The 25466-nt window shown below is 39.2% G+C and overlaps 1 protein-coding gene across 2 annotated transcripts; it reads left to right on the top strand.

Annotated features, from left to right (window-relative positions):
• Positions 1–383: 383 nt before the first annotated feature.
• On the top strand, positions 384–20352 carry LOC307252446 (multidrug and toxin extrusion protein 1-like; the record flags this gene model as incomplete). Of its 2 annotated transcripts, none has more annotated exons than XM_080030115.1 (16): positions 384–460; positions 4312–4413; positions 4524–4592; positions 4773–4921; positions 9588–9630; positions 10175–10219; positions 10317–10414; positions 14980–15077; positions 15479–15660; positions 15811–15919; positions 17972–18047; positions 18428–18497; positions 18594–18726; positions 18842–18936; positions 19040–19103; positions 20129–20352. In XM_080030115.1, exons 2-16 carry the CDS (start codon positions 4327–4329, stop codon positions 20350–20352), a joined length of 1542 nt encoding a protein of 513 aa, XP_079886241.1. In that variant the 5' UTR covers positions 384–460; positions 4312–4326. The 2 variants fall into 2 exon arrangements, with proteins under 2 accessions (XP_079886241.1, XP_079886240.1); XM_080030114.1 differs by lacking the exon at positions 384–460 and adding an exon at positions 3071–3176.
• Between the last annotated feature and the right edge of the window lie 5114 nt (positions 20353–25466).

The following is a 25466-nucleotide window of genomic DNA, read 5'->3' as shown; positions in this document are numbered from 1 at the left end:
ATTGCCTTCTATAATCTTGTTTTTTTTTGTGCATTTTTTATTTGAATATAATGTTTTTGTGGTGTGGTTAATGTCATTGGTATATCCATTGGCACAGGTTTGTCATCAACTTGTGATGTGCGTATATTTCAGACACTGTCTTCACCAGGGCGTGTTGTTCTTTGCCCTTCAAAGCAGCTTAACAATGAGCTTTTGTATGAAGTTTGTTTTCTTGGCCTGTTCACAACTTTGCTTAGTAGTGTGATCCGTGCTGTTTAACTCCACTTATTTATCTACCTGTTTGGTGCAGACGTATGGGAGCGGTAACTTGAAGCGTGTGGGTGTGATTCTCCAAAGGGAGGGTTCTGATTCTGGTGCTGGACTGTTTCCCATGCTGGGCCATTCTCATCAACACTGAATTATGATAGAATAATGATAGTACTGCAATACTGGGTGTTAAACAGAGCCCAGAGGTTGCCAGGTAAGTTACAGACTTAAAGCATTTTTATGATAACTGCTTTTTTTCCATGACAGTGAAGTGTATTGTGTTTATTGTATATTCTAATCTGTCTCCAATGTGTAGAGGTGCTTTGTAATAAAAGCAGAGTGAACTTGAGGATGGAGTCTGGGATTGCATTGCGAGTTCAGAAACACCAGTATTATGTTATTGACTCTTTTCTGAATAACTTAGGTTGAAGTAATCCTACTGTACAGCTACCTGGGCTCATGTTGATTTATGTGCTATTTACCAATAGCCTCATATGTTATATATCAGAAAAATATAGTTTGATGATTCATTTCTAAATGTTTTATATACACAAAATGTTTTCGGTGTCTTTGTGGGCGAACACTCTCCCAGCACTATTATATGGGAACATCTTAATGCCTGCTCTGCTGGTAAGTTGTCTGTGCCCTGTTTTCCTCATAACCCAGGGTGTACAAACGTACCTAGACATGGCGGCTATACTGTATTCTTTCTATGTATATGTACAGTCATATTGCAATACTATTGATATACACAGCGCGGCCTATACAATTGTATATTTTCAAGACACTCAAATGAGAAACCATTAGTAGATAACAAAATGAGAATTTCACAAATCGAAAAATGTATACCCACTGCTGCTCAAAGTTTAAAATTCAACATTGCCCCAATGCAGTCCTTATGATTTGCAACATTGCCGACAATGTCCTGATACAGCTCAGTTATTAAAATCCACATTTATATCAACAGTAAGGTGTGCTGTGGTTTACATCGCCTCAGGTCATCACTAAAGCAACTGGAAACATCCTCAATGATATCATTAATTACATCTGCGTTTATTCTTATATAGCTTGAGTCTGTTTTTTAACCATCATAATTATATGTCAGATGTGAATTGTGCGGTCAATGAGGTTTAATGCCAATGATTATAATACATAGTTCCGTACAGGCCATACTGAAAATTGTGGAGCTCCTCAGGGGTCAATCCCTTTGCATGATGTATAACTATCATGTTTGTATGACCACAAAGATAATGTTTTTCAGCAATCAATGCATTATCAATTCATTCTGCAATGGCTAATGTGTGGTTTTACAGGGCAACGTTTAGGTGTCAACGTGTGTAACTGTGTGTGTGAAAATGACCAAAGCATTACTGCATGTTTCTGTCAAAACATTTTGTATTGAATAAATAGAGATTTTCCATTCAAACATACCGTATAACCAAGAGCTCAAGACAAGTGGTCAAGACATTATGTTTTCAGATTGTATCAATTAACAATTCAGAAAACAGAGATGGTAAGAGTCAGCTCAGATTTAAACACAAGCAGAGATAACCCTCTCTAGGCCTACCTATGAATTCTCGTCGGCTCAGTTTGCTTATATACTTCTTTGTCATCCCTGGTTCAAGTCCAGCAGAATGGGTTGTTCTATTTCGCTGTGTCATGCCTGTTGTAGATTAACCAACAAGTGCAAGATGGGAGACAATGATTCTGAAGTGTCATGAAGAAATAATCCTAGACAGATTATGTATTATTATGTAGCCTATTATATAACATTCTCAAATGAAGGTCTGGAAACTGCAACGACCGCGACCGCAAAGCTCTGCAGAGGGTCGTGAAAACCGCACAGCACATCACCAGGTCTGATCTGCCATCCATACAGGACCTCTACACTCGAAGATGTTGGAGAAAAGCACAGAGCATTCTCAAGGACCACAGCCACCCTAACCAGGAACAGTTCACTCTGCTACCGTCAGGCAGATGGTATCGGATCATCAAAACAAGAACCACCAGGTTCAAGAACAGCTTTTTTCCGAGCAGCACAAGAATCTTGAACTCCACAAGCCCCTTAGCTACTGTCTGAGACACTTATATATATATATACATACAGATTTACAGGTTTACATATTTATATTTAAATGTAGTGTACATATATTCTTGGTTTATTTAATTTAAACTTTGGTTCTTATTGCACTGGACGTTGTTACTCTTTTTACTCTTATCTTCTATACTTTTTTTTAAATTGTTATTGTTGTAAATGTCATTGCCAGCTATGACTGCTTGCCTGTTATGTTGTGCATTTGACGAATACACTCACTTGAACTTGAACTTGAAAATACTATAAGACAAGCAACTCAAAATTCTACAAGTAGCCTACAATGAATTCACTGGCTATAAAAGGCCAGCTGCCCTATGTCATTGACCACTGCAACACAATATATGTCATAGGCCTATAACATGACATAAACTGATCCTCATAATGTGCACTTGAATGCAACATTATGTCCAGCCAATGAGCGTGACGTCTCAAAAACTTTGCTGCACGCGGTGGTGGGCTCGCGGGGGTCGCTCCGTTGGCACGTGCTTAACATCTAACTCCGCCTCTGGAATCCGTTTTCCGGACCGGTTGTCTAACACCAAATAAGTTCGGACACTAACCTTGTTGACAGTGTCACCGTCGAGGGGCAGAGCGGTCACAGAAAGAAGTCTGTTTAGAAAAAACCATAGTCTTTTCTGTCATGGATAGTGTTGAGAAACCACAAATAGTAAACTATACTGAGGGAAAGAAGGAAGATTGTAAAGCAAGTGAGGAGGCTTCTTCTGTTCGGGACACCGGGGCAGGCTGCGGCTCGTGCCTGAAGAAAATGAAGAGTATTATCCCGCCGGTCTACCGAGATGAGCTCGTACATATTTTTCACCTCGCGGGACCAATGGTAAGACTGAGCATCTAGTGTTCACTTTGTGCGTATGTTTTGAAAAATATATATATATTTGTATTTATTTATTATTATTATGTATATATTTATTGTCATTATGTAGTCCCTGTTGGTTCTTTGTGCACAGTGTAGGCCTATGTATTAAAAAATATGTTAGCTTACTATTTTTATGAAGCAGTGTGTGCCTATATGTTAGCTTGGTCAGCCCTTGTTGCTTAGGGCCCTCTTGGCCCCTTTCCTAGATAATAAACACAAGACAATATGCTAATCAATTCCAAATCGAGATATTGTGCAATATTTGCCAACAACAATACTGTTCCGACCTTTTAGTGGTTGTTCTTGCGAAATACACAATTAATCTAGAGTGTCAGCTAATAAATGAGCACTCCCAGGATTCTGTGGTTCAACAAAATTAAACTAACAAGACAGAACGGAAAGTCATCTCAAACTGGTATCATAATCCTGAAACAACATTTTCAGCAACAGTTTCTTTACAAGTTAATCGTGGACAGTTGTTAGCACTGCAAGTTAAATAAATTACATTTGGAGTTGGGTTTGAAAAAGTGGTGTTATTGTTATGCCCTTGCATGATGGATGTTTTGACCAGTTTGGAATTTACTGTGTCACTGTAAATAAATGATTGTGTTTAATAGTTCCTCAAAAGAAATCCCCCTCCTAAGTAAATAGTGCAGTGAATTTACAAGTGTGTTCATTCCTTATAATGTAATGTGTACTCAAAATTATAATATATAATTCAAAAATTGGTTCAGTGCCATGTCAAGTGGCATATGGCAACACGTTACAATGAAGTCAGTCAGTATAAATAGACTTAAATAAATCAGATGTGGTCCCTTTGCTGTCAGTCCATATGGTGCTTTTAATGCTACACATCATTTTGTGACACATTCAACATTTAAAAAAAAAAAAACGTAACTGGTGTGCCTGAGTGAGAGTGCAGTAGGACTCCCTGAAGCTCATACATTATATTTTGAACAGGAGCTATTAATCTGACCAAACAAAAAAATCACGATCAAAGTATCTGTTCTCGTGACATCTTTTATATTTATTTTACAATGTATCTGTCAATTTTTTCTGAAAAATTAACAAAAGTTTTTTTTTTTTTGTTCTCCAGGTCATTTCGCAGGCGATGGTCTTCATGATCAGTTTCGTCAGCACTGTGTTCTGTGGACATCTAGGGAAAACTGAACTTGCAGGAGTAGCATTATCAATTGCGGTGAGGAGTGCTATCTGTGTTTGAGCAGGTATACCACCTGATGTTTCAAATCATCTCTCTTTTAATATATGTTTTCCCCCCTAAATTATGGAATGCTTTTGTCATTGCAGGTGGTCAATGTCACAGGTATTTCCATTGGCACTGGTTTGTCGTTAACTTGTGACACCCTCATATCTCAGGTAGTTCTCACCGAGGGATTGTTTTTCCCCTCTATTTATCTAGCCTAGACAAACATACTCGCTACCGCTGGGTTCCTGGCTTGTCCTGGGGTCCCAACAGTGAGCTTTTGGATCAAGTTGACTTTTTATTATGTGATTATGATGTTTCTTTCTGGTTATTTATCTACCTGTTTGATGCAGACGTATGGGAGCGGTAACTTGAAGCGTGTGGGTGTGATTCTCCAGAGGGGGGTTCTGATATTGCTGCTGGCCTGTTTCCCATGCTGGGCCATTCTCATCAACACTGAAACCCTCCTTCTTGCTGTTAGACAGAGCCCGGAGGTCGCCAGGTCAGTCCCTATCAGTCCCCAAAACTACATTTTTTAGCAATTCATTTGCTGCTAGTGACATGTTGCAGTAAATGTGGCTGTATTTAGAATCTGTTTACACTTTAAAGGCCAGGACACACCAGCCCGATAATCGCCGTCGTCAAAAAAAAAGACGAATCTGTTTGGTGTGTGCCGTGACGTCGGCCGACGTAGAGGTCGTCGGGCTTGTTTTGAGCCTGTCGGCCGCCGATTGAACATGTTCAATCGGCGGCCGACCGTCTTTCATTTGGAGCAATTTGATTGGTGGAGGGCTAGCGAATCAGTGAAGCCCGGAAGTGAGGCGGGTAGCACAAACAGCTAACAACAGCTAGCCATCGTTTTAATGTGTTTGTTCGTTTCGTTTTGAGAGTACTCACATGCATCAACCCTTGTTGACTGCTCGACACCATGCTCGACACTCTCTGCTAAAAATTGTGCTCTTATGGTCCATAAATATAAATACGTATTTCTATCTATGTTTATGCTCTAGAGAGATGTCCAATCATTTCCGGCTTTCGTATTTTTTCGGGCCACAATACAGATTAGCGCCGCCTGCTGTTGTGGAGACATTACGTCCCGCGAGCGTACGGAAAATAAACAGTCGTCACGGTGTGTTCTTTAGCAGCGACGGGAAGCTGGAGCTTCCTGAAACGGCCGACTCCATTTTTTTTGACGACAGCGATTATCGGGCTGGTGTGTCCTGGCCTTAAGAAATTTAGAACTGAAATTAATGTAATTACTCAGCTCTGTTAAAGGTGGAGTCCGCGATTCTGGAGAATGCTTGTTGTCATAATCCCTTTTTGTCAAAATCAGTGAATATCTCCTCATGATAATGTACCTGTCTGTACTGTGTGTATGCTGAAAAAAGGCTCTATCAACTTTTTGCTAGCTACGGCGGGAGCCTTTTGTTTTCCTATCTTTTTTAACATAACCGTTTACAGAGCTTAGCCGGTTAAAGGAGAAGTGAGTGATATGGTCCTTTTAGCTAACTTCCTCTCAGTGACTACAGTTAGCGGTCCCCTCCCTCGTCCCTACGTCACCACCACATGGACACACAGGCGTCTTTTGTCAGATAGTGCCGCGATGGAGAGCTGCGAGTCATCATTCACAGGCACAGAGACCCCCCTCTTGATAGCGCTCTGTCTCCTTATTGGATAAAACAAGCGGGATACTCGAAAATTTAACTGGCAATTACAGCAAAGCTGAATGACTGGGAGACCTATGGTGTGAACTGTGCAGTCTGTTTAAGTGATTGATGTGTGAATAAAGAGAGATTTAACACATATATTCACAAAAAAATATCACTTACTTCCTTTAATTAATAATAGATTGTTTTCAGGGCATACACACTTCTTAGGGGTATGGATCATGAGAAGGTATTCACTTATTTTGACAAACTGATTTTGGCAAGTGTTCTCCAGAATCACAAACTTCCCTCTGAAGGTGGGGTAAGCCATTCTGGAGAATGTTTGTGACAAAATCACTTATTTACCTTGATAGGCTTGTAATCTGTGCCAGCCTTGATTGGAGCTCTGTTCTGGTACACAGTGCATTCTGATATCGATTGATAGGCATACTGTATATTTATTTGAGGTCAACAGTGAACAGAAGAAAGACGGGTAATGTTTGGGATTTTATTGGGTCTGGATGAAGTTTGTGTGTGACACCCTGCATTAGTGCCATTACTTGTGGCTGCTGGTTGATACACTAAGTAACCTTAACTGTACGTGTGTAGTACAGTGATCAGGCTATAGGGCTGTCTCCCATCCTTCCTTCAATCCACTATAAAGTGTTACTCCCTGGTCCACATCAGGACGTAACACCTGTTTTTAATTTGGCTTTAGAGGACACAAATTTCACTGGCGTGAAAGTGTTTACATATTAAGTCCAGGTCAGCTGCCCCACACACAACTTTGTCTTTGACTTCTTTGTCAAATCATGTTCAAAGCTAGAAATAAACTGCTACCAGGTAACATTCAAAAACTTTTTTTGACCGAGAGTGGGGTTACAATTTGAGGGAACAGTTAAACTTTAAGACACTGGCTGTACGCATGACTTTAAAATGTCATTGCATCTCAATTGGGGGTGTGAAACTGTAGAATGGGATGAGCATGGAGCTAACGGCTTCTGCACACATCCTGCGTCTACCTCTGGAGCGCGTCGCCTTACCTTACTGCTGCGTCTCTCGGACTTTTCTCGGACAAACATGGAACGTCTCAGCAGCTGCTGCTGCTGCAGCGCTGCTTCTAAAAGCCCTATCTTTCTACATAGAGTTTTCATAGATAATTCCCATTAAAAATGAAGTTCTTTCCTGTCATTTATGATGCATATGATTTATACTGAGTCTAATATTGAGTCTGGACAGTAATCCGTGCGCCCCATTGCCTTTTTTTTTTTTTTGCCACATTTTCGCTTGTTGGAAGTTTTATTTTGAAAGGGAAATGGTGAAACTACAGCGAAAGCTGCCGGTATGAAGTCAATATGACTCTCAGCAGAGTATTTCTCTATCAGTTAAAGCAGAGAGACCCGAGAGAGACGCGCGGCTCTCAGAAAAAAATAGGCGAGCCTCCTGAGGTAAAGGGGAGCGTCGCTGCAGACGTGCCTCCGACGCGCATCAGCAGTGCGTCTGAGGTTGGATGTGTGCCCGCTCTAGGTTGATTACACGGTCAGTGACAAAAAGTCAGACGCAGACGCGAGGTAGACGCGCAGTAGAGGTAGGATGTGTGCAGAGGCCGTAAAGCAATGTCCAAACATGATCCAGTTTAAAAAAAGGTTCATAGCAATGATTTTCAAAAGGTACAGGGATGAGGGAGAGAAGTAAGAAGGAAATAGGAAATTAGAAATAAATAAATAAATGATAATAATAATAATAATTATATATATATATATATATAAATATATATATATATGATTGTATAGATATGTATGTAGATATGGATATATTGATTGTATATAAATATAGATATATGCATTGTATAAATAAATATATAAAATATAAAAAAATCATAGTATATTAAGTTGTATGTATGTATAGATCGTAAATGTCAAATATAGTATCGCCAATTGTATAGATAGATTGTATAGAGATTATATGGAATACAAGAAGCGAATATAATAAATATATATTTTTTTTTTACTATGGAAAAGGGGCAGGATTAAATAAGTGTATACTTCTTCCTGCTCCTTTTCAGGCATATCACATCAATACAGATTTTTTTTTTTTTTTTGTGAAGTCATTTAAACATACATTTTGTTTATTGTATTTTTATGCTTTTAATTTTGTTTTGTATTGTTTTTGATATGTCTGAAATAAAATAAAAAATGAAATGAAAAATGAGCCCACAGAGTCTAGAAGAGAGAATAACATTAATTGAGAGGGGATTCCATGTTTAAAACATGTATTGTTTTTCAATAATACGTTGTGTAACATAGCTTACCTTCGATACAGTAGTTCATAGCCTTTCCTCGAATAGAGTTTTCTGAATATTTTCCTTCAATGGGGAAATCCATCAACTCTTTAAATACTATTGCTTCCATACTGTCTGCTTTCCTAAACCACTGTAGCAGTGTCAGAATAACCTGGTCCAGGAGGCTTATTGCTTCGGCCTCGCGCAATGTTTCACCTCTTAATTGACAGCTGAACGGAGACCTTTGATTGGTTCCTGGCCCTGTCTATTTAAATGTACTATGTGTGATCCTGAAAAACAATAAATGGCGTTCAACTAATTTAAGTTGCAGCATGATAAAGGGTAAAGAGCGTACATTTGATTAGTTGTATATAGTTAATTTGCTGTTAAAGATGCTTGCCGTATATGTATCTATTTGCTTTGATTATGTTTGATTTTTTGTTTATTTTTATTTTGTGGCTGCCTTTTTAAAATATTCAATTATGTTATTGTTTGGTAACCAATCAGGGTATGTTCTTTCATGTGTTCTCATCTGTAGCTTGGTGTTTAACTCATTTATAAAGAAGTTAGAGTGGGGTCACATATTCAGACAGCTGCTACTTATCAGATAAAGTGACATCTGAGTTACTGGCTCTGTGATGACTCCAAATTAGAATAGATGTGTCCAGATTATTGTGAGAGGATGACAGAAGTACTCAAAAACATTTGTTGATGTTTAACTTATTTATTTAGCAGTTACAGTGGTTTGTCACATATACTGACAACTTTCACATTACCCAATGTGCTGATGCATGACATGTTTAATTTAAAACCAATGTAGTTTATTACTCGTGCATGCGGGCACAAATAAATAAATGTTAAGAAAAATTTCAGGGAAAATTACATACAATGTAGGGTAACTTTTTTTTTTACCTTTTTTAAAGGCAGACTATGCAACATTTTCATAAAAGTCATCAGTCTAGAGTCACACAAAAAAGAATCCCTTCAAATGATCACTTCTGCCTCACTAGAAAGTGTGGTGGGGTGTTTATCTGCACAGTTTACAAATCATTAGTTTGGTCTTCTAAAAAATGTTAAGTTATATTAATGCCCCAATTATTATCAGGACCTGGCATTGTCAAACAGAAGACGAGCATTAATGACTCATAACCTCATATTTCATATATCTATTATACAGTATGTACAGTCATATCTTTCAACCCCATGTCACTTGTATTTGTTTGTCCTCTCTCTGCATGAAGTCTCTCCCAGCTCTACGTGAAGATCTGGATGCCTGCTTTGCCGGTGAGTTTTGTCTCATTCCAAACCCTGTGTGTCAAGATAATGATACGTGTAGCACACTTATGGGTGGATTAAACAGACGTTTGGGATGATTTTACGTGGCATTTATTGTCGTCGGTCTGTAACACTAACATACGGTCGGTTAACCAAACTCGTTCATATGCAGCTCTCTAGTTTACTTTATCAACAGTCACGCTTTCCTCGGACCACTAAGACCCCCCCCCCACGGGCTGCCCCTTTGTGCCTGTGTGTGGCATCCCCATAGCCCCTGACAATTCTGCAATAACTTTGTCTTAATTCCTTTCATTCTGTAAGTAAGTATTCATTCACAGCTTAACTTAAAATGAAATAATTAAACAAAACCTCAAATAAAGCAAATGGTGGGGGGGGGGGGGGTGTATGTGTCCCGGCACTGGACAGTGTACATTTTTCCATAATGTCTAATACAATACTGTAAATTCACCAACAGTCCCACATACGCTCAATCTCAATTTGCCAGTAGTATGCTAAAGTGTCACTGATTACATTTTTATATTTCCTTCTGCAGGCATCTTTTATGTACCAGCTGCTGGGGAGGTATCTTCAAAATCAGGTATGGCGACGCAAACCCACTTATGTCAAAGTGAATGGCTAATGACCGCGCTTATTCAAATTTAATATTGATACCAGGTTGTGCTGTGGTTGTGCAGGGGATTATTTGGCCTCAGGTTATAACGGGAGTGATTGGAAATATCGTCAACGCAATCATAAACTACATCTTCCTCTACCCTTTGGAATTGGGCATTGCGTAAGTTTTTCCTACATCCAGGGTTCGTACAGATGCTTGAAAGTCTGGAAAATGCTTGATTTTCAATCGAGTGTTTTCAAGGTTTGAAATGTGCTTGAAATCTGAACACTGTGCTGGAAAATGCTGGATTTTCTCTTTATTGACCTAGTTCTCAATAGTGTATTGCTCCAAATCCATGTTGTTAGCTAGATAACGTAAGCTTGGGGGTTACTTCATTGTAACGTGATGTTACACTCAGCGGGGTTAGCTCGATGCAGCTCCCATAACAAGTTGTAGGCCTATAACCTAATCCATTAGTCACACTGTAGTGAGATTAGTTACAGAACCAAGATCCAACATTTTAATTTTGTGAAGTTGTCGAAGTCGAGAACGGTCTTTGCTGTCAAGTGATTTCAGTCCACAGTCTCAGCATGTTAACGCTATGTCGCCATATTTGTACTGATGCTTTATTGGACCAGAGCCCACTTAGTCCCATTTACGTTCTGAAATCATGGACATATATTGGCTTAAATACCTTTTTTTATTTGACTGAAAGCCCTTTTTGGGAGGATCACTTTTTGGCAACACACCAACATACACAAACTGTAATCTGGAAACCTAGCAATATTGAAAATGTCTGGTCAGACACAAGCTCAAGAATGTATTTAAATATATAATATCCAGGCATACATTTATACATATTGTTATAATTCAGCCCGGGGAAAAAAAGGGGTGCAAAGGCTGCATTTGCCCTTTGTTATTCTTACATGTAGTGTGTGTGTGTGTGTGTGTGTGTGTGTGTGTGTGTGTGTGTGTGTGTGTGTGTGTGTGTGTGTGTGTGTGTGTGTGTGTGTGTGTGTGTGTGTGTGTGTGTGTGTGTGTGTGTGTGTGTGTGTGTGTGTGTGTGTGTGTGTGTGTGTGTGTGTGTGTGTGTGTGTGTGTGTGTGTGTGTGTGTGTGTGTGTGCAGGGCCGCCCATAAGGGGTAGAAAGTGGGAAAGCTTTCTAGGGCCCAGCCCTTGGGGGGCCCATGGTCTTTAGAGGCCAAGAACCTAACTGAGCCTAACATTATTTTTAACAGAAATATTCACTATAACCATTTAAAACTTGCACAACCATAACAAAACAAACATTTTAAATATTGTAACTTGGGTAAAATGCCAATATCTACTCCTCTGCTACCCTCTGCTTCATGTCCGTCCTGTGTGCACGGCATGCTGAAAAAAAGTCGCTAACACCAATTTTAAAAAGCCTGGCTCAGAGCCATTAGCTGTTTATATTTACGATTTTGACATTTCGGGGAACGGGCTAGGCGGGGCACTGGCTCTGAGAGACAAATATTAACGTGGTTAGTAAACATAAACAAACATTCACCAAGTGTTCGCTAGAGATTAGCTTTGCCTTTTAGACATCATAACATACTCCCCCACCCTTACCCAGGGCAGGTGGACTGGGTACCACAAAACTGAGCTGAGGGGGAATGGAGGCTGGCCAGGGAACTTTTATAATTTGACCCCTTATACAGTAAGCCTTGTTGGCTTCCCACCTAGTTGTAGTAATGTGTTAATCAAAAAATAAATATCAATTTGTTCTCCCAGGAATTTTAGAATCTTTCAGCCCAGCCTCCATTTAATTTGAACTCTCAAAAAATAATCTAGTCTTGAAGAGCTTTTTAAGTTTGAGTTACAGTAAAATTATTTCCTTGATTAATTCAGGTGTCTCCATATCAGATAAATGTAGTTCTTTAATGTATTCATTTCCTTTACTTTTTTGTGCCATATGGTTACAAAATTTGGTTTTGATATATTGTTGTACAGTTTTGGCTGGATTATTTTACCTGAGTCGTCCTGCTACTTGTGTCTGGGTGTTATTCTATGAATTGTGAAAAGTATTTGGACCCCTCCAGGTAAAACAGAAAACATTCTTATAAAGTTGACAAGGTAATTACACTGTTGTTTTCCTGTGTCTACAAACAGGTTTAAATTTCTTAACGTACATTTTTGTGTTAAAGAATTTCCCTTTGGGGACAACAAGGTCCAAAGTCTTTGATCTATGTCTTCAGGTTGACACCAGCAGCCAGGTACAATTTGAAAAATGTTCCATGAGTTTCATGTCACCTACTGAACATACTGCATAGACAACCAGACCCAGGTGTCACACCATAAGGATGTCTGACCAGTTCTTTACTGCACCTCAGGGGCGGCCCGCAGCATAGGCAATGTCTGTAATAGTGTCCTTTGTTGTTGCCTGCTCCTGTGATAAACCTAGTGAATACTCAAGAAAACCAATGTTATTTTGTAAAAATCTGTTGAATATTAAAGCGGCAACGAGTAACTTTTAAATATCTTTTAAACAGCCTCATGTTTCCTCTCATAATCATAAATTACCTTTAACAGCAAACGAGACCATCAGTGCAAAGAAAGACGTTTTTATATAGTTTTTATTACTGCATTTGATCTGGTCGTACACCCAGTCCGATTTTCGGTTCACGCGTGCATGCTCTATGGTCACATATCCGTATTGGTCACAGATTTCAGTGTGGCGCAGTTACGCGATTTGAGAAGCCTATCCCTCCAGGTGAGGGAAGGGGAGCGGGAGCCTTGTTTGAGACAGTTGTTTGTCGTCATAATGACTGATAACGGGGCTGAACCATAAAATAAAAAAAATAAAATGCAATGAAGAAAAGCGAAAAGGGAGAGTGATAGTCGGGCGGGAGGGCGTTGCCAAGCAACGTATACACAATTTCACGCAGCGAACCTAGACTGCAGCATGGACTGCAGTGTTTACTCCTAAATGAATGAGCGGTAGCCTACTAAAACAAAGTTTACTTTGCCTCACCAGCATCATCAGATGACCATTATTCATCTGAAATAGTCATTATTTACAACATAAACACATTACCTCATCGTGATACTAACTAACTGCCATCTCTCGTTCATTCGCTTTGTGTGGGGACACGGACTCGTTCAGCTACGTGAGAGGTGACAATGCATCAACTCATTGCAATCAGGTGTGTTTAGCACTTACTGGCATTAGTTGATGCTGTGTCACCCATAGACTCACGGAGCCGAAAAGAGTCCGGTGCCCTCACACTTTGCTTTCAACACACGGACACGCACCATATTGCTTCCTGATTATTTGAATCTGCACGCCCTGCACGCTGCCTGCACGAGCTAGAAAACAGCTTCACGACAGCTGGCGTCGTAATAATACTACCGCTTTTGTTCAAAGGTGTCGCCAACGTGCCGACTTACTCGTAGTGGCTTTAAGCAATTGCGTGAGTTTTAGGGTATTACAATAAATTGGTAAGTAAGTCAGAAATGTGCTACTATTTTTAAAAACATATACAGTATAATAATCACAAAAGAGTCCTTTTTCTCACTTGAGCTACTGTTCCCCAAACTCTCTCTGCATGTCCCTAGTTGATAAGCTAGTTAGTCTATCTACAAATACATGTATGTGTTTATTTAGGGATGAGCGCACACACACACACACACACACACACACACACACACACACACACACACACATTGATACAAGTGAAGTAAGAGTAAGGGGGGCCCATTGACAGGAGGTTTTCAGGGGCCCAGCCATTTGTGTCGGCGGGCCTGTGTGTGTGTGTGTGTGGGAAATAAGTTATTAATTAGTAACCATTTCCTACATCTAGACCTATTGATTATCATTATGGCATTTTCAACTGAATCACAGCAGCACTGATATAGTGACAATATGCTCCATCTCATGTGATATTGCTCAAGTAGGCCTACAGGTGAAACTCGAAAAATTAGAATATCGTGCAAAAGTTCATTTATTTCAGTAATTCAACTTAAAAGGTGAAACTAAAATATTATATACTCATTACATGTAAAGTGAGATATGTCAAGCCTTCATTTGTTATACTTGTATCTATTATGGTTTACAGCTTATGAAAACCCCAAGTTCAAAATCTCTGAACATTTTAATATTACATAAAAATCAATAAAAAAGGGATTTTAAATACAGAAATGTCGGCCCTATATAAAGTATAATCATCGATATGTACTCAGTACGTGGTTTGGGCCCCTTTTGAATTAATTATTGCCTCAATTCCAATTCATTTTCCATGATATTCTAATAATATGAGTATCACCTGTATAGTCATGTTGTTATTAACCTGATTGATGGTCATTTTGGGCATATGAACTAAACTGATAAAGGTCTCCTTAGGGCCATACTGCAAATTGGTGATTGTCCATATACATTATATGAACACTCCCATTTTACAGATAAGGCAATGTATGAAATCATAAGCATTTATTTATATACTGTATATTTAAAGCTTCGTCTTCCTTGAAAAAGTTGACATGTTATCTTGATAGTGCTGGAAAAGTGCTTGAATTTTACTCTTAAAAAGCTGTACGAACCCTGTACATCATTATTTTGTTGTAAAAGTTCTTTATTAGCATATTATATAACAAAATGATGGTAGATGAAACAATGATATGTGTCAAAATTTGTTCTTAAAATGATTAGTGTTATATGACTGATAATTATTCGATTCATCAATTGGAATGACTATTTTACCCTTTTTTTTCCTTTTATCTAAAAGTGGATCTGCAGCAGCCAATGTTATCTCTCAGTATATTCTGGCTGTGGTCTTATTTATCTACATCTATGCGAAGGGTCTTCATAAGAATACGTGGGATGGTAGGTCGTTATCGTTTTTACTGATATATTTGACAACATGAAGCTGATGCAAACGTGTTCCTTTCTTCTTATGTTTTGGCTACACAAATTTAGTCAATGCAGAAATGTCTTACTCTTTCATCATTGTAGTCTCTGGACATCGTTAACTGGTTGTCCATTGCGAACATTCCATTGTGTATATTCGATAACACAAGTTACAGTATAACTTGTGGTGGTAGAGGGGAGAGGTTACAGCTGAGTTAGGTTTGGCTTAGTTGTAATTCTAATGTAAACCCTTTAACTTGGGCTCTTTATGTCTTTTAAATACACCTACACTCAAACAGATATATTTCAACCAACTGCTCTAACATAAGAGACATAACATAACATAAAAGATTAACCTACATACTTTTAACCCACAGGTTGGTCAATGGAATGTCTGCAGGAGTGGGGAGCCTTTGTCAAGCTGGCCATCCCCAGTATGCTCATGCTGTGTCTAGAGTGGTGGATGTTTGAGTTGGGAGGATTTCTGGCTGGTTTAATCAGTGAGGCTGAGCTTGGAGCTCAGTCCATAGTATATGAGCTGGCAGCCATATCTTATATGGTAATTCCTTTAAAAAGTTTAACCAGTTTTGCATGAATTTCAAATGCAAACCATCTGCTTGACTGTTGGCCATTGCTCCTACACAGTTAAAGTTAAGAAAAAGTAGGTTGAATACACTTCTGTTAATTACTTTTTAATCTTTTCCCACAGATCCCATTAGGATTCTCTGCTGCTGCCAGTGTTCGGGTTGGGAACGCTCTCGGTGCAGGAAACATAGAGCAGGCCAAGCTTTCAGCCAAAGTCCCAGTGGTTTGTGCATGTAAGCTCCGATGTGTACATGTTGTGGAAGCTGTAGTTAAGGCGAGACACTGCAGGTGAATAGGGTACAAATGTTAACTTATTCATATCAACATGAAACTTTGCTTATGCTGGGCTTACACTACACAACGTTTCACGCGATTTGACAGTCGCAGACAATCTTCCAATGTCGGACTGAAATCACGGGAGTCGTGCTGGAGTTGTGGCGCCCGTCTTCTTCCCGTCTTGACGTTCCGACATTATCAAACAGGTTTGATATTATCGCTAGTCTTAGGGGGTTGGCTCAAGCGAAATGGCGTAAACACTGTCACACTCTTGCATGCACCAAGCACGACACAGGAGGAGTGGCATTAGTCGCGACCTGTGTCCACCTGGTGAGGCACTTATTTCGGATACTTTTTCATAGAAGCCTCGGTGGAGAACCAGGCTGACAGCCGCGCAACCTGAACACTCTACCGTCAAATACAGGGTTAGGAGTTAAAGTTATTGGGGGATGAGATCAGCAAATAAAAAGCTGGTCAAATAACTAAAGGAAGTCCCCCGCTCTATAGGCTATATTAAAGGTGCTACAAGGAACTTTCTAATTTTTCCTCTGATCATCATAAATGACATGTAACGGCAAAAGAGATCATCAGTGCAAAGAATGCTTTTTTTATATAGTTTTACCTAATGCATTTGTCATGGGTACGCTCTATCAGGAACAGCTGCCGTAGTAAAAACACTAGGGGTGGTGAAAAAAACAAACGGAAGCTTCATATTCCTGGATCCTAAGAATAGGAAGGTCGATCCTGATCCAGGCAGCACGTAGCTTCCTGGCTGAGAATGGCAAAGGAACAGTACAGGACTCGGGTCTCTTATTCTGGTTACAACAAAGCATTTAGTTTAACATAAACACAACAAAGCAGTGTGTTTGGGTTGGCCGGCCATGTGAGGGAGCCTCCCCCTCCCCCTGAGGCACAGAGACAGTCTGAAGACACTGCAGGGGGGGGATGTAAGACAATAGAATAGGTGTAACTTGTCTGAGTGCTTTTAGAATAACCAATATTCTATATCTCTCATCACACTATACATATTTCTCTCATTACAAATCTTAAATCAAATAATAATTTATCTATTTTTATTTATTTTATTTTTATTTTTTACAAATGTGTATTTTCCTGCCGGTAATGTTCACATTAAAATCGACTCAAATGAAGATGAATAAGACGTGGACTTTAATTTGATTTCATTTGAGGCCACAACACCTCTTAGCACACAGTGGACTGGAGTAGATCCTGACATCCTCTTTTGAACTGGATCCAGAAATTGATTTTGAATCGGGAATCGTTTTGAAATCGAAAAATGTATTTGTAATCAAATCGTGAACCCAAGAATCGGAATCGAATCGTGGGATTCCAAAAGATTAATAGCCCTAAATAACACTACCGCTTTTGTCCAAAGGGGGTGCAAGAAATAACACAAACTGAAAGTTCCTTGGAGCACCTTTTAATTAATGAAAAACTAATGTTGAGATAATGTCCATTTAAATATGGTCGTACAGGAGAAATATACAGACACAAACAGACTAGGTTTAGTCAAATGAATAAATTAAATTTACATTTTGGACCCTTTCCTTATACTAGTATGAAATAAGTCATGTTATGGAAACAAAATAGCTAAATATCTCAAAATTGGCGATTTCCTGAAAGAAAACATGTTTTTGCCTGCCGTGTCTCGCCTTGAATGATGGAGAATCATGACCTTATTTGGGTCATTATGTTCTGCTGCTGTTTTGTGAGCTGTCTCTCGTCCAGGTGCCAGCTATGTGTAGCATTTGTGCACCTCACAATACCTCATGAATTCAATTTGTTAAAATTTGCTTGACAGAGACTATGATTTCCATGTCATTTAGAGCATGGCCTGAGGAAGGAATTGAATTGAACTTGGACCCATTATGTCTCAGGATCATTCAAAATTCATTACTGAAGCCAAAATGTCCTCTGTTGAAATGTATTTTCGGTGTCCCATTCATTAATGACTATTTTGTTTTTCTTTCTTTTTTTTCCCATGGCAGTCACAATTGCATGTTTTGTGGCAACTGCTCACATCATTTCCAGAAATGTCACTGGATACATTTTCACGAAAGAGCAGTGAGTATAGTGTTTTACACAAGATCCTAAAACCTGGCAGTATTATTGGGCTAGTTTTAGTTAAAGTCCATGATGTGCCATAGCTTTAGTTTGATATTTCTGTTGTACATTCATTCACTGTTATACATCAACCCTTCATGCTGACTCAAGACCACTGGAGTTGTGATTGCTGATGCCACATTAAACACAGCTAAGGCAGCTAATTAGCTCATTTTAATATGACGAGATGATATGACCTGAGTGGGGTTATCATGCCGTTATGTATTTCATTGAGAGTCTTTTAAATGTATTTATCAGTTAACTGAAGATATTTTGATATTACATCACATGTTCCTCTCCTTGACAGAACGTGTTTTAATCTTTTGCCTGCATGTTTTTAGAGACATCATACAGAGGGTTTCTGACGTCATGATCCTTTTTGCTTTCATGCATATTGCTGATGCCATTGCGGTGAGAAACAATTTCATGCTAGTAATCTGAATTTCTCAGCCGATACTGACGTTTATGAAAACATTTATTAACTGTATCCCTGTTTGATACGGGCAGGCTGTGGCTGGAGGGGTTGTCAGAGGAGCAGGAAAACAGGCGATTGGCGCTCTGTGTAACCTGGTGGGATACTACTTCATTGGTTTGCCAATTGGTGTTTCCCTGATGTTTGCTGCAAAGATGGGCATTGTAGGTAAGAGCATTTAATGTACAGTTATGCGGTTAGTTCTGCATGTGGTCCTTTTCTCTGTCTTGTCAACTGAAATTCAAGAAAGCCATCTAAAACATTTTTTTTGTCTCTGCAAAAGGTATGTGGACAGGACTTACCGCCTGCGTGGTAATGCAGGCCATTTTCTTCGTTGCGTTTTTGTACAATATTAATTGGGACAAGGCTGCTAAAGAGGTGCGTACACACACCCCTTCACTCATCGTAATTCTTCTTCATCTTAAGGTGTATTTGAATTGAAATCCTGATATTAACAACTGTCTTTAACATGTCTGATCAGGCTCTTGTGAGGGCTGGAGTCAGCATCAAAGAAGAGAAAGAGATAGCCAGGACGGAAAACCCAGGTAAGCCCTGACACACTAGACTAATGCCTCGTTTCCACAGAGTAGAGCGGGTCGGAGCAGTTCGGTCCGGGTATTTTGGCTTTTCGTTTGCCAAAAGTTGGGCAGGGTACGGATAATAGCGCACCTAACCGCTCGAAGCCGCTACTAATTTTGGTACTCCTCCGTTGGGGTACCAGCCGCCTGAAAGGTTGCCGAAAAGGCGGAGCTACACATGTCATCAGTTTATTGGTCGAAAGAATCATTTCCACTGTGTGTAGTCACCTCGGCAAGAGTGAAGAGAGTCGTGTGTTTTGGCGAAAATGTGAGCGCAGCACTGTTTATTGTGTGGTGTTTTTCCTCGTCATTAAATTAATCAGTTGGCTACACTGTGTCCCACTGCTACGAAGTCACGTAGCTGCGGCAGCCAGCGCTGTTCGCTCACTGTCTCTATCAGTTGCACCGAGTCGCCTCTGTGCATTTACGCTCACAACAACACGGGAATAAATAAAGAAGCGGCTGGTTTGACCAAGCAAAAACGAGAGATCGCTGGCTTGACCACAGTTGTTCCACAGCCCGATAGTTTGACCCATATTCTGGCGGTGGCTATCACAGTCCAGCCTAAACCCCGCCCTACCAGTAAGGGTAGGGTCGGCGGTGGAAACACCACAGAGATTCTTAAAAGTGAGCTGTCCCGCTCTGAGCCGCTCCAACCCGACCCGAGCCGCTCTATTCGGTGGAAACGAGGCATAACTGACAATGTGTAGTCAATGAAAAGTCAAAATCAGTGAATATCTCCTCACAATCCACTACCTGTCTGTACTGTGTCGGCGCGCTGAAAGGTAAATCCAGTTATACTTAGCCTAGACTCTGTAAACGGCTTGTTGCTAGCTACGGTTGGCCCCCTTCTGTTTTCATGCTAAAAGTTAATTAATGTGCCCCTATTGTAAAGTGTTACCAAATATTCAATGATTTTGACAAAAAAAAATTGACAACAAGCGTTCCCCAGAATCATTTACTCCACCATTAATCTTCCCTTGAACCTCCAGATTTGAATCCCTGCCGGGCCGCAGCCAGCTTTGAGAGTGCTGAAGAGCAGACGTATCAGGAGGGGCACGTCGATGGCCAGAATAAATCCACCACAACTACAGTTGGAGATGTCCTGTCAGTTACTCAGCTGGTTTTACGACGTGGCCTCGCATCGCTGATCATGGTCGTCATTCTGGTAGCGGGAATCTTGGCCAGTCACTTCCTCCTCAGGCTGCTGAAATGAGACCACCAGGGATGTAAAGCTGACGGGTGTCAGGGTGGATGGCATAAAGTTACCTTCAATATTTTCACAATATTTAAGACTTAGTGGTGGGACAGGGTACCTTGTGCTGTTTATCTCACTGAGGATCATCGACTGAATCTGCAACAAACAAACCTGTCATATATATTTATATATACTGCTGCACAGCCACTTTGTGAAAGAGCACTTAATTATACAAGGTAATAATGGTGGAATATCTAAAACTAAAGGGACTAAGGACTAGACCAGAGTTGAAACGCAAGCATTTTGGCTGCATGCACAGCTTTAAAAAAGGGATCTTTTAATGGCATTGCTCATGTTCTGATTCAGACAGGTGTTTTACATGATCATGGTCACAACGAATGGAGTGAAAGTTGTTATAGTCATTTATGTCTATGTCACTTGTTTTGAGGTCAATTTGTTATTCCTAGAGGGCGAACAACTGTTTTATGCTGCTTACAATTGAGAATTTGCTCAACCGATTCAGTAGTTCAGAAGCTCAGGTAGTGTTAAGAAAAGAGGAACATTTTAAGGAGCTTTACACACTGTGCCTAAGGTTCAACAGACACCTAAATCTGGTGTGTATTGTTATTAGTATACTGTAGATAAATAGTGACGCCACATGCCCCTCAGTGTGGGACAGCTGAGAGTCTTAGTAAATACATGGTATACATGGTAATACTCCTTATTTCATCTATCAAGGCTTTTTTTTTTAATTTGTTGAAATTCATTTTCTTTGTTTCTTTTAAAGATAAGTGACTCTGTTGCATTAGCGCGTGGAGCCTCTCAATATTGGTGACAAAAAACATTTTCAAATGCCAAACGATTATCATCAAATTGTAATTAAGCAATACCAAAGAATGATGTAAGTACACATACAGTATTTTCTATTATGTATTAGGTTCTCATTATTGTCATTAATTAATGGAAAATAAATTGTTAAATAATTATTATAACTATGTTGTATGTTTGTGTGTATTCAATAGTACCTTACAAAGTACCTCATATTCAGAGCTGTGTTTGCACAAGAGACTGTCTCAAAGTTTGGACGTTCTGTTAACTTCTTCCACCCAGTCAGTCACACATGGGTTGCATTCCGAATAGCATACTTTCTACTATATAGTATGTAGAAAAAAGATTTAGGATGTCCCGATTCTTGTGGCCAGATTTAGGATGGTTAGAAGTACCCGGATGTCCTACTTCATGCGGCCAAGATTGTTAGTGTTGAAAAGTGCATCCTATTTGGGCGATTCTGACCCACAGTGCACACGTGAAGTGACGTAACATCGACGAAGCCTCCATATGAAAACAAACGGGGATGCGACGGATATAAAAGCAAGAGGCAAGATCAAGGCGCAATGTTATGATGAAATAAGAGAGAAAAGTATGTCCCAATAGTATGCCTACTGCATCCTCACTAGATTATTTTTATCGTCGGATGTAGAATAGAAAAAAGAAAGAGTATGCGATTCGGAACGCAACCATGGTCTAGTGAAATATCTCACCAAAAAGCGAGTACTGTTCCTTGACATTAATATTGTTAAGTTGAAGAAACATTGAGTAAAACTGTTGATACTTAGCTACTGTTTGAAGTGATGGCCAAGGCTGTGACCATGATATTGTGATGATGCTTTAGATGGCTAAGCAGGGAAGAAATGGTCGGAGGCAAAGTAAAATGTAATATCCCCCTCAAAGATGAAAATTAAAGGATACTTCCATGGTAAATTTGGCCCTTGGAAAAAAGTTGTATACTGTGTTTTTTTGTTTGTTTGTTTTTTTTAACATAGGAGAGGGTGAGTTAAAATAAATGCAGGCACTCAAGTTTGGTTACATAATAAAAGACCTTTAATCAATTTGGCGAGACATTTAAAAATTCAAAGGTGAAAAAAAAAACATTCTTTATAGAAAGGAAGAATTTCATGATAACACCACAAATCAATCAAGTATTGACGATGTTTGTGATAAAAGAACAATGGTTTGTTTATTTTGTTTGTTAGTAAATCATTAATGTTCAGCCACTCAAAGATCCATACAGTCAGAAATTCTCAAAAAGGATATTGATTTTGTTTCATTCTTTACTCACAATTTATTCCCATAACATTGATCTGCTGTTCCTTTCTGAGACGTGGCTTAAACCTGGCGAGTGTTTCCCTCTAGTGGAGCTCTGCCTAAATGGCTATACACTTTTTTGAATAAGAGGCTTTGCTGGGGGAATTGCTGCTGTTTCAACAATCATCTGAAATGTGTTAGTTTTCAAATAGTTTGAGCTAATCGAATTAGCTGTGTGATTATTTATCATTTGTATATGTTTATTTTTTTAAGATAATTTTCATTACTTGTGTTTAATTTTAATATTATATGTTTTGATGCACACGAGACTATAGCAAAATAACAATTGTACCTCAAAAACAAATACTGAGAACATTTCCTTCCATTTTTCCCGACAAATAGTAACAACACAATAAGCTCAGAGACAGTGATATGGACCATTTAGCTATGATGAAGTCCATGTGTCCAATGACTGTCCCAAACAAAACATGCACACCCAGGATTCTTTGGTATTGTTTTTATTTAGTTTATTTTTTTAAACAAAGAACAAGGAAAGTTTGTTAAACCTGTAGTGTGTAGAATTTTGGTAGAAAATAATTATAATATCGATAAGTACGTTTAATTTAGTGCATAATAGCTGCATTTTTTATTTTTTTATTTTCCTTAGAAAGGGTCTCTTATATCTGTATCTCTCCATACCATGGACCAAGGCATGGGCGCCGCCATTTTGGAAGCGTCATAGTTGGAATGTCATCAGTTCTACAGAAGCACAGAATGGAACAGTTGGCCACACTGTGTCCATCAGAAATACCAGTTGGAATGTTCTTGAATAATTTCTGTTGCTTCTGTGAACGGGAGCCATAGAGACGAACTGTTGTGATCTAGAATTGTACCACTTGATGATGTCATATTACACACTGCACCTTTAAGTATCCTCACAAGTAATGCTTGAACAGTTTGACAATAATTGTGTCACTGCAAGTTAAATAAATCACATTTGAAGGTGTTTTTTTCTTTTTTTACATTAAATGTTCATAATACAAAAGTTGGTTCAGTGCCAAGTGAACTGGCAACATGTTACAATAACAGGTGACGTAGGTCAATTCCAACTGACAAGCAGGCTAGTGGTCAGGTAGTACGATGATGGAGGGGGCTTCGGTTTTTTAAGTGCTGGCCTGGTTTGACTCCAGTCAGAGTGAGGTAAGTTAAAGTAATACTACAGTGTTACTGCCTGAATGGATTAAGCCAAGCCTTTGTCATTTGTCCATAGACAAATGTGTTATTGTCCTTGAAGCGAACTTTTTTTATTGAATTAATTTGTTCGTCACTGTTTTCAATTGATAGGCTAGCTTATTAGAATGGTTTAACTGTCGATATTTAGCTTATTCTAGCTATTTGAGACCAATAGCTGCTAACTTTAATATGTCATAATCATAGATAGTAAATAATAGGTCATGATACGCTTTCTACTTAGGCCTATTGCCACAGTAGGCTATTGAATGTAGGCCTATTGTAATGTGGGCTATGCAATTTTCAAGGAGAATAAGTAAGCTAGCTACTATAGGTGTAAACATTTAGTCTTAATAGGCCTTCTGTAAATCAGCTAATTACATTTCATTTCAGTTGGATGCGGGTGCGACTTTAGACCTTTTTTTTGTCACAGCACCCCTTGACAAAAAAATTGTTAAAGAAAAGAAGAAGAAAAGGAAAGACATAAATGTATAAAATTATTAATTATTGAAAATTATATAGCCTATTGTGAACTCTGAACTTGTTTTTGTAAGGATTATCATTATTTTTGGTCACCTAAAACTGTGTCCACTGCCCAAAAGTCTGCGTGACAAACCAAATAGGCCTAGCATACCAAAAAAATCAGACTTGCCGGCCAGTAGGTGGCGCTACAACCAAGGAAACCGCGTTTGGGGCTAAAACTCCCACACCGAACATCCCACATTCAAAAACTGTATGAGTCAGCTGTATCGTTTGGCATATGCCACGCCCATTTGCGCCATTATAGATTTTTCGCACAAGATGGCCAAGAAATATCCTTATCTCTTTAGGAAAATGAGTTTGGCGTTTTATGGCGGGAAATTCAAAATAGAGTCATAGAGTCTCTTTACAGTGGAGAGGCCAGGCTGACAATCTGTTTTTGCTCATAACTCCCAAACCAAACATCGCACATTAACAGTTTCGTGAAATTCATTCATAAGGGGGCGCCAAAACCATAAAAAGTTTATATCTTGTAACAACAGTAAAAACTAGCCTATCGAACATCCCACATTCAAAAGATTGACTGAAGTCTGCTGCATCTTTTGACCCATTTGCGCCATTAAAGATTTTTTTGCAAAAATTGACTTTTCATTTCAGCTCCCACATTTTTTGCACAATTGACACCAAACTTTGCACAGAACATCTACAGATGCAAACAGAAAAAATACAATACAAAACTATAAATCATATCAAGTCCAAACTTTAGACATGTGTGTGCTATCTTTACTAGCGTTCTCAAAAAGTTTTGGAAAATGTATCCATAAGGGGGCGCCAAAAACACAAAAAGTATATACGTATCTCCTTATCCACTTGAGCCTATTTCTCTGCGTTTTTTTTTTTTTTTTTTGCTTTTTGGTCTATAACTCCCAAACAGAACTTCCCACATTCAAAAACGTAACTTCCCCGGATTCTGTGAAGTGAGCAGCCGGCGCCCCGGTCGATGACGCTCGGGAGGCTTGGCCCCCGTTCATAACTGCTTCCAGTTCTAGTTTATCATTGTACTGCCAATTTATTGTTTGTAGGCTACCTCATTATTCTTTTTATTTTATTTTATTTATTTTAAATTGTATATTGTTTGCTCTAGGCTACTGTATTATGCAAGTGGTTTTTCAGTGAACCTGTTTATCTCCAAATTGTGCAACATTGCTATTAAACTTGGAACGCTTTCAAAACCTTTTTTTCTGTTAACTCCGTTCTTGCACACTTTCAGTCCATGTTGTTTTCCGATAAGCCCTGTCTTGTTTCCCTGTCCATGTGCTCCACAGTGGCTGAGCACC

Source organism: Ammodytes marinus (genome assembly GCF_949987685.1).
Source record: "Ammodytes marinus genome assembly, chromosome: 6".
Classification (NCBI taxonomy): Eukaryota; Metazoa; Chordata; class Actinopteri; order Uranoscopiformes; family Ammodytidae; genus Ammodytes; species Ammodytes marinus.
This window is presented reverse-complemented; position numbering and strand designations above follow the sequence as displayed.